General features: G+C 46.4%; 1 protein-coding gene across 1 annotated transcript in view; it reads right to left on the bottom strand.

Annotated features, from left to right (window-relative positions):
- LOC139388253 (disks large homolog 4-like) overlaps positions 1-15,000 on the bottom strand; it is a 55,490-nt gene that overhangs the window by 7,163 nt on the left and 33,327 nt on the right. The window contains exons 3-12 of the mRNA XM_071134801.1: positions 12,417-12,470; positions 11,898-11,948; positions 11,602-11,726; positions 5,034-5,203; positions 4,620-4,756; positions 1,401-1,542; positions 1,128-1,263; positions 602-758; positions 294-396; positions 1-90 (exon numbers count right to left, since the gene is read on the bottom strand). The exon at positions 1-90 is cut by the window's left edge and continues 25 nt beyond it. Of these exons, the coding sequence (XP_070990902.1) occupies positions 1-90; positions 294-396; positions 602-758; positions 1,128-1,263; positions 1,401-1,542; positions 4,620-4,756; positions 5,034-5,203; positions 11,602-11,726; positions 11,898-11,948; positions 12,417-12,470 (1,165 nt within the window). The remainder of the gene's footprint in view (positions 91-293; positions 397-601; positions 759-1,127; positions 1,264-1,400; positions 1,543-4,619; positions 4,757-5,033; positions 5,204-11,601; positions 11,727-11,897; positions 11,949-12,416; positions 12,471-15,000) is intronic.

The following is a 15,000-nucleotide window of genomic DNA, read 5'->3' as shown; positions in this document are numbered from 1 at the left end:
TGCTCCTCAGTGTTGTCTGACCAGATCCCATGCTGCTGTTCATCAGCTGTTCCCTCAGGTCGTGGATCTTCGCTTCGAAACGGCTGTATTCTGAACCCACACACATTAGCATATGTAGGGTGAACACACACATTAGCATATGTAGGGTGAACACACACATTAGCATATGTAGGGTGAACACACACATTAGCATATGTAGGGTGAACACACACACATTAGTTCATGTACGGTTCCTTGGCGTATGGGTGTGCAGTGTGGTGTTCAATGCTAGGTTACTGTAGTGCTGGCCTCACCCTCTGGTCTGTACTGGGCAATGATGGTGACAGTCTGGCCAGCGTTCTTCAGGGCTGCAGCAGCCTGCTCATGGGTGGCGATACGCAAGTCCACTCCATTTACCTGACACGCACACACACACACGCACACAAACACACACAAAAGAAGTGTGTGTATGAAGCTGTGTGTGTGTGTGTGTGTGTGAAAATAATAGAGTGTGTGTATATAATTCTGTGCATGTGTGACTATACACATGTGAGTATGTGTGTGTGTTCAGAATATGAATACATTTGTGTGTGTGTGTGTGTGTTTGCGTGAGTGTCCTTACGCTGAGGATCTGGTCGCCCTTGCGCAGCTCTCCGCTGAGGTCGGCAGGCCCCCCTGCCAGGATGAAGGAGATAAAGATCCCCTCTCCATCCTCTCCTCCCACGATGTTAAAACCCAGGCCTGTAGAACCCCGGTGGATCAGCACTCTCCTAGGCTCCCTGACAGAGAGAGCAGGGAAGAGGGAGAGGGACGGGGGGTCAGGGAGAGACGAGGACAAATGGAGGGGAAGGAGGAGACTAAAAAGAGGGAGCGATAATGTGGGGGGAGGGGAGAAGGGTAGAGAGATGTGTAAATGTGTAGTGAAATGGGGACACCGCATTTTGGGCCACGAGAAGGAGGGATGCAGAGAGAGAAAAATGGAATAATACTTGGTTAGCTCTGGGTCAGGTCTATGTCAACCAAATCCACCCCCGCCAGGAGCTTTTCAATTTCACACCAAGCCAATCATTTACGATCCACATGAGATGCCTTTCAGAAAGGGCATGGCTTGATTTGGTATATGAGTGAGCCCAGAAAGCGTTCCTCACCTGGGAAGGTCTTCATCCCCCATCAAGCTGTGCAACACCGGAGAGAAGCGACTGGGCGAGGTGGGAGTGAGAGCTTGTGGGTAATCTGATCCAAGGTAGGTGGTGCCAAGATCTGTGTCCATGTGAGGGGAGTATGCTGGAGAAAGAAGACATGGACCATTAGAGCTGAGCGCACGCGCACACACGCGCACGCACACACACACACACACACACACACACACACACACACACACACACACACACACACACACACACACACACACTTTAACTTACTGCTGGTGAGGTCAGGGGGGTTGTAGGAGTTCAGGTAGAGGTTGTTAGGCTTGGCCACCCTGAGGTAAACCACCTCAGCTGTGTTCTTCAGGGCTCCCACTGCATCCTCGTGCATCACGTCCTCCAGACACACACTGTTCACCTGAACACAGACACACACTGTTCACCTGAACACACTGTTCACCTGAACACAGACACACACTGTTCACCTGAACACACTGTTCACCTGAACACAGACACACACTGTTCACCTGAACACACTGTTCACCTGAACACACAGACACACACTGTTCACCTGAACACACAGACACACACTGTTCACCTGAACACACTGTTCACCTGAACACAGACACACACTGTTCACCTGAACACACTGTTCACCTGAACACACTGTTCACCTGAACACACTGTTCACCTGAACACACAGACACACACTGTTCACCTGAACACACTGTTCACCTGAACACAGACACACACTGTTCACCTGAACACAGACACACACTGTTCACCTGAACACAGACACACACTTTTCACCTGAACACACTGTTCACCTAAACACACTGTTCACCTAAACACACTGTTCACCTAAACACACTGTTCACCTGAACACACTGTTCACCTGAACACACTGTTCACACTGTTCACCTAAACACACTGTACACCTGAACACACAGACACACACTGTTCACCTAAACACACTGTTCACCTAAACACACTGTTCACCTAAACACACTGTTCACCTGAACACAGACACAGAGATGTTTGTAACCTGTACATCAGAGATGTTTGTAACCTGTACATCAGAGATGTTTGTAACCTGTACATCAGAGATGTTTGTAACCTGTACATCAGAGATGTTTGTAACCTGTACATCAGAGATGTTTGTAACCTGTACATCAGAGATGTTTGTAACCTGTACATCAGAGATGTTTGTAACCTGTACATCAGAGATGTTTGTAACCTGTACATCAGAGATGCAGTAAAATAGCTCCTGGTGTGCTGACAGGCATTTATAAAGCTTCCCAGTCACTGACATGTCAAAGTGATGCTTCTCTCTGAGGAGGTTTGGAATATATTCTACATAACTGATATGGTGTCATGACTCACTATGAAGGTTTTGAAGCTATTCTAAATGACTCTATATGACTGATATGATGTCATGGCTCGTTGGGAAGGATATTAAGCTATTCTACATGTCTGGGAAGGATTTAAAGCTATTCTACATGACTGGAAGGATTTAAAGCTATTCTACATGACTGGGAAGGATTTAAAGCTATTCTACATGACTGGGAAGGATTTGAAGCTATTCTACATGACTGGCAAGGATTTGAAGCTATTCTAGATGACTGGGAAGGATTTGAAGCTATTCTACATGACTGGGAAGGATTTGAAGCTATTCTAGATGACTGGGAAGGATTTGAAGCTATTCTAGATGACTGGGAAGGATTTGAAGCTATTCTACATGACTGGGAAGGATTTGAAGATATTCTACATGACTGGAAGGATTTGAAACTATTCTAGATGACTGGGAAGGATTTGAAGCTATTCTACATGACTGGGAAGGATTTGAAGCTATTCTACATGACTGGGAAGGATTTGAAGCTATTCTACATGACTGGAAGGATTTGAAGCTATTCTAGATGACTGGGAAGGATTTGAAGCTATTCTACATGACTGGGAAGGATTTGAAGCTATTCTACATGACTGGGAAGGATTTGAAGCTATTCTACATGACTGGAAGGATTTGAAGCTATTCTACATGACTGGAAGGATTTGAAGCTATTCTACATGACTGGAAGGATTTGAAGCTACTCTACATGACTGGAAGGATTTGAAGCTATTCTAGATGACTGGGAAGGATTTGAAGCTATTCTACATGACTGGGAAGGATTTGAAGCTATTCTACATGACTGGGAAGGATTTGAAGCTATTCTACATGACTGGAAGGATTTGAAGCTATTCTAGATGACTGGGAAGGATTTGAAGCTATTCTACATGACTGGGAAGGATTTGAAGCTATTCTACATGACTGGGAAGGATTTGAAGCTATTCTACATGACTGGGAAGGATTTGAAGCTATTCTACATGACTGGAAGGATTTGAAGCTATTCTACATGACTGGAAGGATTTGAAGCTATTCTACATGACTGGGAAGGATTTGAAGCTATTCTAAATTACTGGAAGGATTTGAAGCTATTCTACATGACTGGAAGGATTTAAAGCTATTCTACATGACTGGGAAGGATTTGAAGCTATTCTACATGACTGGAAGGATTTAAAGCTATTCTACATGACTGGGAAGGATTTGAAGCTATTCTATATAACTGGTATGATGTCATGGCTCATTGGGAAGGATTTGAAGCTATTCTACATGACTGGGAAGGATTTGAAGCTATTCTACATGACTGATATGATGTCATGGCTCGTTGGGAAGGATTTGAAGCTATTCTACATGACTGGTATGATGTCATGGCTCGTTGGGAAAGATTTGAAGCTATTCTACATGACTGGTATGATGTCATGGCTCGTTGGGAAGGATTTGAAGCTATTCTACATGACTGGTATGATGTCATGGCTCGTTGGGAAGGATTTGAAGCTATTCTACATGACTGGTATGATGTCATGGCTCATTGGGAAAGATTTGAAGCTATTCTACATGACTGGTATGATGTCATGGCTCGTTGGGAAGGATTTGAAGCTATTCTACATGACTGGTATGATGTCATGGCTCGTTAGGACATGAAGCAGTGGACCAGGCTCCATTTGGCAGGGCCACCTACAACATTTTGTAGCTTCTGCATTGAGTCCATATTGAGTCTAACCTCACACTCAGCTGCAATTGCTCCATGGTCCAAGAGATGGCAGTAGTGACACACAGTGCAGGCAGCAGCAGCGCTGAGGTTAATTAAATAACTCGCCCATCTCACACATCTATTAAGATATTAATGAAAGTAATCTTAGGCTGTGAAAAATAAAACTGTAATTTATCTAGGCTATTAATGCACCTAAGCTACTGAAGTAGACTAAATGTGTTGGCGTGACAGACAGACAGACAGACAGACAGACAGACAGACAGACAGACAGACAGACAGACAGACAGACAGACAGACAGACAGACAGACAGTCAGTCAGTCAGTCAGTCAGTCAGTCAGTCAGTCAGTCAGTCAGTCAGTCTGTCTGTCTGTCTGTCTGTCTGTCTGTCTGTCTGTGTGGACTGACCGCCAGTATCTTATCCCCTATCTGCAGCCGCTGGTCCTTGTGAGCAGCTCCACCCTCGATGATCTTAGTGACATAGATGCTGTTGTCTCCTGGAATGTGCTGGTTCCCCACCCCTCCAGCGATGCTGAAACCTAAACCTAGGGACAGGATAAGGCAGAGAGAGAAACAGAAACAAAGAGAGCGAGGGAGAGCAAGAGAGAAACAGAGAAACAGAAGGAGGGAGAGAAAAAGAGAGAGGAGAGAGAGAGCAAGAGAGAAACAGAGAAAGAGAGAGGGAGAGAAAGAGAAGGAGAGAGAGCATGTGAGAGAGAGACGGAGGTAGGAAGAAAGATGTAAGATAATGTAAATGTAAATAATAACCGACAGGTACATAAATATGTAAGCATACAAACAGAAACCTAAACCGAGCTGTACCTTTGGGCCCTTTGATGAGTTTGATCTCTGTAACTTTCTCTGCGGCTGGTTTCCTGCGCAGCACGTAGAGGCGGACGATGGCCCCCGCCTCCTTCAGAGCTTCTACAGCCAGACTGTGGGTCACCTCCCTCACATCAACATCATTTACAAACAGGATACTGTCATTCACACTGAGAGAGAGAGAGAGAGAGAGAGAGAGAGAGAGAGAGAGAGAGAGAGAGAGAGAGAGAGAGAGAGAGAGAGAGAGAGAGAAAAGAGCGCGAGAGAGAGAGAGAAAAGAGCGAGAGAGAGCGAGAGAGAGAGAGAGAGAAAAGAGCAAGAGAGAGAAAAGAGCGAGAGAGAGAGAGAGAGAGAGAGAGAAAAGAGCGAGAGAGAGAGAAAAGAGCGAGAGAGAGGTGTATAGTTAGTGACGAGTGACACACAGAATAATACCCCAAAACAATGTCTCTCCTCCTCTGACATCTCTCCTATTCTCTCCTCTGTTTGAGATGGCCCTGTGCACCATCATCTCTGTTACAGAATATTCTCTTGGCCCCATCCTCCTGTCCTGGCCAGCCCTGCTGCAGCTGGGCTGGCCTTCACTCTATCACTCTAACTACCCAGAGAGAGGAGCAGTCAGAGTCAGTCAGCCAGCCAGCCAATCAGTCAGTCAGTCAGTCAGACCCTTACAAAAAACAAGTCAAATTTGCAGTTTCACATGTGAAATCAAATTCTCTCATGTGAAATATCTGTTTTCACATGTTGAGCTTAAATTTCACAAGTGAAACCATATTTTCACAGGTATTACATTTAGAGTTCATATGTTAACACCACATTTTCACATGTGAGGAGAATAACATGTTTTCACCTCACGTGAAAAACATTCACATGTGAATGTGAAAGTGAGATTTTCAAATTAAAGTTTGACATATAAAACAGAAAATTAGATTTTTAAATGTGATTGTTTTTAACAGATGAACTTGAAATTCCACATGTGAAAGTGAAAATCAGATTTGCGGTTTTACATGTAAGAAAACTACAACTGTGAAAATCTCACTTTCACATGTAGAATTGCAGATTGACATGTGGGGTTGAAATAATGTTATTCTCCTCACATGTGAAAAGATGGTGTTCACATGTTTCAGTAGCAATGTTTCTAACGGTGGAATTAGTGTGACCACATCTAAGAAGCCCCAATGCAGGAAAATTGAACTATTTTGCGAGACATTGGTGGAACATTGGACAAAATAAAAAACACTGGGCAGGTTAATGGACCACGTTCCAGTGGTGGCATAATCTTGCTGTACGTCCAGACAGAAAATAATGACATTGAAAGCAGAAGAAAATATTGTAAAGAAATTATTTTGAAATGCGAGAACAAATGAACTGCAAATGGACACATTTTTTTTCTTCAGTGAAAACTTTTTTATGAAAACGCAATAAAATAAAATAAAAACTCCCTCTTTCCTGAATTGTCCCTGTCTTTGGTTGTGACCCTGGTCATGTGACCCCGGTTATGTGACCCCGGTTATGTGACCCCGGTTATGTGACCCCGGTTATGTGACCCCGGTTATGTGACCCTGGCCTTTGCTTTTGCTGCCTTTTTTCTACTTGCAAGTTTTGGCACATTCCTTCCAGCAACATTGCATCCTGCATCCCACGGCTGGTTTGTGTCTGAAGCTAAGCAGGGTCAGTCCTGGTCGGTTCCTGGATTGTAGAACATACAGTGGGGCAAAAAAGTATTTAGTCAGCCACCAATTGTGCAAGTTCTCCTACTTAAAAAGATGAGAGAGGCCTGTAATTTTCATCATAGGTACACTTCAACTATGACAGACAAAATGAGGAAAAGAAATCCAGAAAATCACATTGTAGGATTTTTTATAAATTTATTTGCAAATTATGGTGGAAAATAAGTATTTGGTCACCAACAAACAAGCAAGATTTCTGGCTCTCACAGACCTGTAACTTCTTCTTTAAGAGGCTCCTCTGTCCTCCACTTGTTATCTGTATTAATGGCACCTGTTTGAACTTGTAATCAGTATAAAAGACACCTGTCCACAACCTCAAACAGTCACACTCCAAACTCCACTATGGCCAAGACCAAAGAGCTGTCAAAGGACACCAGAAACAAAATTGTAGACCTGCACCAGGCTGGGAAGACTGAATCTGCAATAGGTAAGCAGCTTGGTTTGAAGAAATCAACTGTGGGAGCAATTATTAGGAAATGGAAGACATACAAGACCACTGATAATCTCCCTCGATCTGGGGCTCCACGCAAGATCTCACCCCGTGGGGTCAAAATGATCACAAGAACGGTGAGCAAAACTCCCAGAACCACACGGGGGGACCTAGTGAATGACCTGCAGAGAGCTGGGACCAAAGTAACCAAGCCTACCATCAGTAACACACTACGCCGCCAGGGACTCAAATCCTGCAGTGCCAGACGTGTCCCCCTGCTTAAGCCAGTACATGTCCAGGTCCGTCTTAAGTTTGATAGAGAGCATTTGGATGATCCAGAAGAAGATTGGGAGAATGTCATATGGTCAGATGAAACCAAAATATAACTTTTTGGTAAAAACTCAACTCGTCGTGTTTGGAGGACAAAGAATGCTGAGTTGCATCCAAAGAACACCATACCTACTGTGAAGCATGGGGGTGGAAACATCATGCTTTGGGGCTGTTTTTCTGCAAAGGGACCAGGACGACTGATCCATGTAAAGGAAAGAATGAATGGGGCCATGTAACGTGAGATTTTGAGCAAAAACCTCCTTCCATCAGCAAGGGCATTGAAGATGAAACGTGGCTGGGTCTTTCAACATGACAATGATCCCAAACACACCGCCCGGGCAATGAAGGAGTGGCTTCGTAAGAAGCATTTCAAGGTCCTGGAGTGGCCTAGCCAGTCTCCAGATCTCAACCCCATAGAAAATCTTTGGAGGGAGTTGAAAGCCATGTTGCCCAGCAACAGCCCCAAAACATCACTGCTCTAGAGGAGATCTGCATGGAAAAATGGGCCAACATACCAGCAACAGTGTGTGAAAACCTTGTGAAGACTTACAGAAAACGTTTGACCTCTGTCATTGCCAACAAAGGGTATATAACAAAGTATTGAGATAAACTTTTGTTATTGACCAAATACTTATTTTCCACCATAATTTGCAAATAAATTCATAAAAAATCCTACAATGTGATTTTCTGGATTTTTTTTCTCATTTTGTCTGTCATAGTTGAAGTGTACCTATGATGAAATTACAGGCCTCTCTCATCTTTTTAAGTGGGAGAACTTACACAATTGGTGGCTGACTAAATACTTTTTTGCCCCACTGTATGTATCTGGAAGTGGCGTAAAATAAACATGTGGAAACAAAATTTCAAACGTGGGGAATTTATGTGTCCGACTCTTGAAAAAACATGTTTATTTTTTACAATTTTTTTGTCCATAAGGTGGTAGGTAGAGAGTCAGTCAGTCCACCAGCCCTACAGCTCAGTCAGTCAGTGAGTCAGCCAGTCAGTCCACCAGCCCTATGGATCAGTCAGTCAGTGAGTCAGCCAGTCAGTCAGTCAGTCCACCAGCCCTATGGATCAGTCAGTCAGTCAGTCAGTCAGTGAGTCAGCCAGTCAGTTAGTCAGTCCACCAGCCCTATGGCTCAGTCAGTCAGTCAGTCCACCAGCCCTATGGATCAGTCAATCAGTCAGTCCACCAGCCCTATGGATCAGTCAGTCAGTCAGTCAGTGAGTCAGCCAGTCAGTCCACCAGCCCTATGGATCAGTCAGTCAGTCAGTGAGTCAGTCAGTCCACCAGCCCTATGGATCAGTCAATCAGTTAGTCCACCAGCCCTATGGATCAGTCAATCAGTCAGTCCACCAGCCCTATGGATCAGTCAGTCATTCAGTCCACCAGCCATATGGATCAGTCAATCAGTCAGTGAGTCAGCCAGTCCACCAGCCCTATGGATCATTCAGTCAGTCAGTGAGTCAGCCAGTCCACCAGCAGTACGGCTCAGTCAGTCAGTGAAATCAGTCCACCAGCCCTATGGATCAGTCATTCAGTCAATGAGTCAGCCAGTCAGTGCACCAGCCCTATGGATCAGTCATTCAGTCAATCAGTCAGTGAGTCAGTCGGTCAGTCAGTCAGTCCACCAGCCCTATGGCTCAGTGAGTCAGTCAGTCAGTCCACCAGCCCTATGGCTCAGTGAGTCAGTCAGTCAGTCCACCAGCCCTATGGCTCAGTGAGTCAGTCAGTCAGTCAGTCCACCAGCCCTATGGCTCAGTCAGTCAGTCAGTCAGTCAGTCAGTCCACCAGCCCTATGGATCAGTCAGTCAGTCAGTCCACCAGCCCTATGGCTCAGTCAGTCAGTCAGTACACCAGCCCTATGGCTCAGTCAGTCAGTCAGTCAGTCAGTCCACCAGCCCTATGGATCAGTCAGTCAGTCAGTCCACCAGCCCTATGGCTCAGTCAGTCAGTCAGTCAGTCAGTCAGTCAGTCCACCAGCCCTATGGCTCAGTGAGTCAGTGAGTCAGTCAGTAAGTCCACCAGCCCTATGGATCAGTGAGTCAGTCAGTCAGTCAGTCCACCAGCCCTATGGCTCAGCCAGTCAGTCAGTCAGTCCACCAGCCCTATGGATCAGTCAATCAGTCAGTCCACCAGCCCTATGGCTCAGCCAGTCAATCAGTCAGTCCACCAGCCCTATGGATCAGTGAGTCAGTCAGTCAGTCAGTCCACCAGCCCTATGGCTCAGTCAGTCAGTCAGTCAGTCAGTCAGTCAGTCAGTCAGTCCACCAGCCCTATGGCTCAGTGAGTCAGTCAGTCAGTCCACCAGCCCTATGGCTCAGTGAGTCAGTCAGTCAGTCCACCAGCCCTATGGCTCAGTGAGTCAGTCAGTCAGTCCACCAGCCCTATGGCTCAGTGAGTCAGTCAGTCAGTCCACCAGCCCTATGGCTCAGTCAGTCAGTCAGTCAGTCAGTCAGTCAGTCAGTCAGTCCACCAGCCCTATGGCTCAGTGAGTCAGTCAGTCAGTCCACCAGCCCTATGGCTCAGTGAGTCAGTCAGTCAGTCCACCAGCCCTATGGCTCAGTGAGTCAGTCAGTCAGTCCACCAGCCCTATGGCTCAGTGAGTCAGTCAGTCAGTCAGTCAGTCCACCAGCCCTATGGCTCAGTGAGTCAGTCAGTCAGTCCACCAGCCCTATGGCTCAGTGAGTCAGTCAGTCAGTCCACCAGCCCTATGGCTCAGTCAGTCAGTCAGTCAGTCAGTCAGTCAGTCAGTCAGTCAGTCCACCAGCCCTATGGCTCAGTGAGTCAGTCAGTCAGTCCACCAGCCCTATGGCTCAGTGAGTCAGTCAGTCAGTCCACCAGCCCTATGGCTCAGTGAGTCAGTCAGTCAGTCCACCAGCCCTATGGCTCAGTGAGTCAGTCAGTCAGTCAGTCAGTCCACCAGCCCTATGGCTCAGTGAGTCAGTCAGTCAGTCCACCAGCCCTATGGCTCAGTGAGTCAGTCAGTCAGTCCACCAGCCCTATGGCTCAGTGAGTCAGTCAGTCAGTCCACCAGCCCTATGGCTCAGCGTCAGCTCATTTTGAGGTCCTCAGAGTATGTTGATACACAGCAGAGGCTTTTCAAGCACCATAATGTGATTCACATTTTTCAAAACCTTGGTGCTCATTAATATTCAGGAACTGACATTGTTATGACCTTGTCCATTACGTCACCTGGTCCTAAAGTTACATTCTGACACCTGCCTTTGCATAATCACCCACCATGAAAACACTGCTTCTTAAACACTTGCTTCATTCGAGGAACACACTAAATTTACACTGCTAAATGTTTATATTAGAGGCATATTTCAGCACATTTTAGTGACTCTCAAACTGCCTTTTATTACATTCAAAGCTACAGAATGTTCTATAACATTCAGAGAAATATGACATGTCTGAGTAAGGATAAGTGTGATTTGGATGGAGGTAGCACAGCCAGCCATGACTAATGTGGTAGACGTGTGATATTCATCTCCTCTGATACCTTTTACAATCCCAAATGTGCTCTTTAAATGCCATGTTCAATTCCTTCAGTAATGGACAGGCCTGTGAGGGAGAGAGTGGGAGTCTGGACCAGCCCCTAGTCCAGGGCTGACACAGGGATGGATGGTGGAGTGTGGTACAGTACTGAGGGTCTGGGTAGGGTGAAGAGGAGGGAACAAAGGGAGAGGGGGAGGGGACTATATTTAGACAGCTCCTCTGTGATGGGTGGGCTCAGTGGTGAAAGTGTCTGTCTGGCTGACTGAGTGAATGCAGTCTGTGAAGGAGATGTATGGGGGGGTTGGTACTTCTCCCTCGTAGACCCAGCTGGCTCTGACATGAGTAGCCTACATCACTGGTGTACCTCTGAGTTGTGGGTTTGTTTGTGTCTGTGTTTGTGTCTGTGTGCATTTGTGTATGTATGCTTGAGCCTGTGAATATTCACGTGTGTACACACAAAAGTGTGCCTATGGTTGTGTGAATGTATGTCCACTGAGAGTCAAGGTTGGGATTGACAACTTGAGGGGGGTGAAGAGGTGGGGATGTTAGCTGCGTTAGGTACAGTAGTTAGTGGCGTACCTCAGCCGTCCGTCTTGGGCCGCAGCTCCTCCAGGGATGATCTTGGTGATGAAGATGCTGGGGTCATCACCAACATGAGGGTTATCTGTCCCCCCAGCTATACTGAAGCCCAGGCCTGAGTTACCCTGAACACACACCATAATGTACACTATCAAACCTGGTGACTATTGCATACCAAACTGTACTAGATTACATACATTTTAATGTGGCTGTCCCTGATTGGTTGTGGGGTGATGATATTAAGGCTTTCACACCATGTTGGCACCATTCCAGTAATCTTTTGAAAAGACACTCACTCTTTCCAGTGTAATCTCTTCATACTCAATTTCCCCCTCTGTCCCGTTGACCTGCGAGGAAGACACAGTGCCAGCACACTTTCAGTGAGTGATTATAAAGTCTATGAGGAGAACAACAAATCAAATCAAATTGTATTGGTCACATACACATGTTTAACGGATGTTAACGAGAGTGTAGCGAGATGCTTGTGCTTCTAGTTCCGACAGTGCAGTAATAACTAACAAGTCATCTAACAATTCCCCAACAACTACCTAATATACACAAATCTAAAGGAGTGAAGGAGAATATATATAAGTATATAAGTATATGGATGAGCGATGGCCGAGCGGCATAGGAAAGGTGTAGTAGATGGTATAAAATACGGTATGTAGAGTACATGTGATATGAGTATTGTAAGATATGTAAACACTATTAAAGTGGCATTATTTAACATATGGGATGAGGATTGTGAAGGATGATGACCAATCAACCAGTGCTCTGCTGTAAATAACGCAGTACAGTGGGAGTATGATCCTTACGTAGGGGGAGCCGTCAAGTGTGTCAGTGTTCACCATCACTGGAGGAGAATTTCCCTGGGGAGAGGGAGAGAGAGAGGGAGAGAGGGAGAGAGGGAGGGGGAGAGAGGGGGAGAGGGAGGGAGATAGAGAACGAGGGAGAGAGTGAAGGTAAGGGAGAGAGAGAGAGGAGAGAAAATGTTAGCCCACACATGCACTCACTGCACGCGCACTCACTGTTCACGCACACACACACACACACACACACACACACACACACACACACACACACACACACACACACACACACACACACACACACACACACACACACACACACACACACACACACACACACACACAATATTTAGGGCCATGGCCTTGTGGCAGATACAATACTTTTCTGTCTCGACCCTCTGTCTGTACAGTGGGATAGTGTTTGAGTGATTCCTCAGGATAAGAAGGCATGGAGTCAGTCTGCCCTGCTCAGACTGTGGAGCCTCTCTGCAGGCAGGCAGGCAGGCCCTACAGTCACAGCCACGGCCATTTTAGAGCCCAATGATGATGACAACACCACAAACAGTCCCTGTGACATGTCCTGCCTGACACACACTGACTGCTCCACACCCCAGCCACAAGACCCCAGCCACAAGGCCCCAGCCACAAGGCCCCAGCCACAAGGCCCCAGCCACAAGACCCTAGCCACAAGGCCCCAGCCACAAGACCCTAGCCACAAGGCCCCAGCCACAAGGCCCCAGCCACAAGGCCCCAGCCACAAAATCCCAGCCACAAGGCCCCAGCCACAAGACCCCAGCCACAAGGCCCCAGCCACAAGGCCCCAGCCACAAGGCCCCCGCCACAAGGCCCCAGCAACAAGACCCCAGCCACAAGGCCCTGACATTGCATCTCTTTCCTATGAGTCAACGTTATCTAGCAAAGCCCTGGGTCAGTGTCACATTGGCAACATTCTGTGACATGCTTCTATGAATACATTCAGGGTTTGTAGTCATTTCATAACACCATCATGAAAGGCAACATCGAGGCGACATCTAACAGAGATGCCAGCTTTCAAGGCCATCCGTGTGGTTCCTCTCGCTCCGAGTTCTACATAGCCTCCGGATGCATGTTGTGTCACTGATGACCTGTGAGAAGTGCAGAGCAGAGCAGAGCAGAGCAGACCAGAGCAGACCAGAGCAGACCAGAGCCCATCTGAAAGCTGAGACCAATGGGCAGGACATTTATTTTCAGCAGACTAGGTGTCATTAATCAGGGAGATGTTAATGTTACATTTTTTATCTCACCTTTATTAAACCAGGTAGGCCAGTTGCGAACAAGTTCTCATTTACAACTGCGACCTGGCCAAGACAAAGCTGTGACCTGACCACCAATTGACAAGACAACAAGTTAATGACATGCCAGGCCTATTGGCATTAGGATGGTTTAGGCTTGTCCTGTAGAGTGACAGAGACTACACTGTCTGGTGGGGATTTTACTTCCATCTCTCTATATCTCGGTCTCTCTCTTTCTCTCTTTTGAACTCCCTTCCAGCCCTCTCCCCTCACTGCTTCTCTCTCCAAATGACTGTTGCATCTCCCCATGTGATGTCAGAAGAGGGGGTGCAGCATGCTGTACTCCTTAGAGAATACTCTGCCATCTCTCTCTCTCTGTGTTATTTTGTCCCTCCCTGATTAGCATGAGGGAGACAGAGTGCTTCCAAAGTGCTTACAGAGCAGCAAACAACAGCAGCAGCAGCATGAAACCAGCCTGCCGACCTTCACACAACAGACAGCCCACAGAGAGATACACAGACACTCTCTCTCACACACACAACCCCCACACACAGACAATCACACTGTTCCAATGAGTCCCAGATATATCGCATATCTCGATAATTCCATCTCCATCCCTTAAATTCGGACTCTATCCAAATATTCCACTTTCTCCATGCTGCTATTACAGCACATACTGCATCTACTGAAATGTCACATGTTCTCGCTGTACAGACAGTTTGTATTCATTCTCTGGAGGTTTGGCCCACTCCATCCCTCGCTCCTGTACTGACCGCCGCTACCATGGCTACAGAATAAAGTAGCATCAGCCACTGGAGCCTCTGAGGCTCGGAGGAAAGCTTGTCTCCATGGTAACCTGGATGTTCATTCCGATGGCCTAAAGCGCTAGCTATATGGCATAGAACATCATAGCAAAAACAACAGGGGAGTAGAAATCCTTTCCACTACGTCTATTACATAATCTGAAACATCACCGGATCAATCCGCTCTTAACTCTTGACACTGACAGCTCCATTTGGGCAGTACATTGAAACTGTCAGGCATTTCATGTACAGTTCTCTGTACTTTCCAGAAATATTCCTATGGGATTCCTTTAGGATTAGCATTATTAGAAGGAACTGCTTGGAAGGGATTATTGCTTCCTATGCTGTAACTATGGGGTGAGATACAGTAATATGCTATGATGCAGAGAATATGCAATGCAATCATGAAAAGACAGAGGGAGAGAGGCACTTGAGATCAGATCAAGAAATATGCTCATTATCTGTGCCATCTTACTGTCGCCATTTAGGAGATGCTCTTGTCCAGAGTGACTTACA

Source organism: Oncorhynchus clarkii, chromosome 29 (genome assembly GCF_045791955.1).
Source record: "Oncorhynchus clarkii lewisi isolate Uvic-CL-2024 chromosome 29, UVic_Ocla_1.0, whole genome shotgun sequence".
Taxonomy (NCBI): Eukaryota; Metazoa; Chordata; class Actinopteri; order Salmoniformes; family Salmonidae; genus Oncorhynchus; species Oncorhynchus clarkii.
Note: the sequence above shows the minus strand (reverse complement) of the source record. Positions and strands in the feature narration are given on the sequence as shown.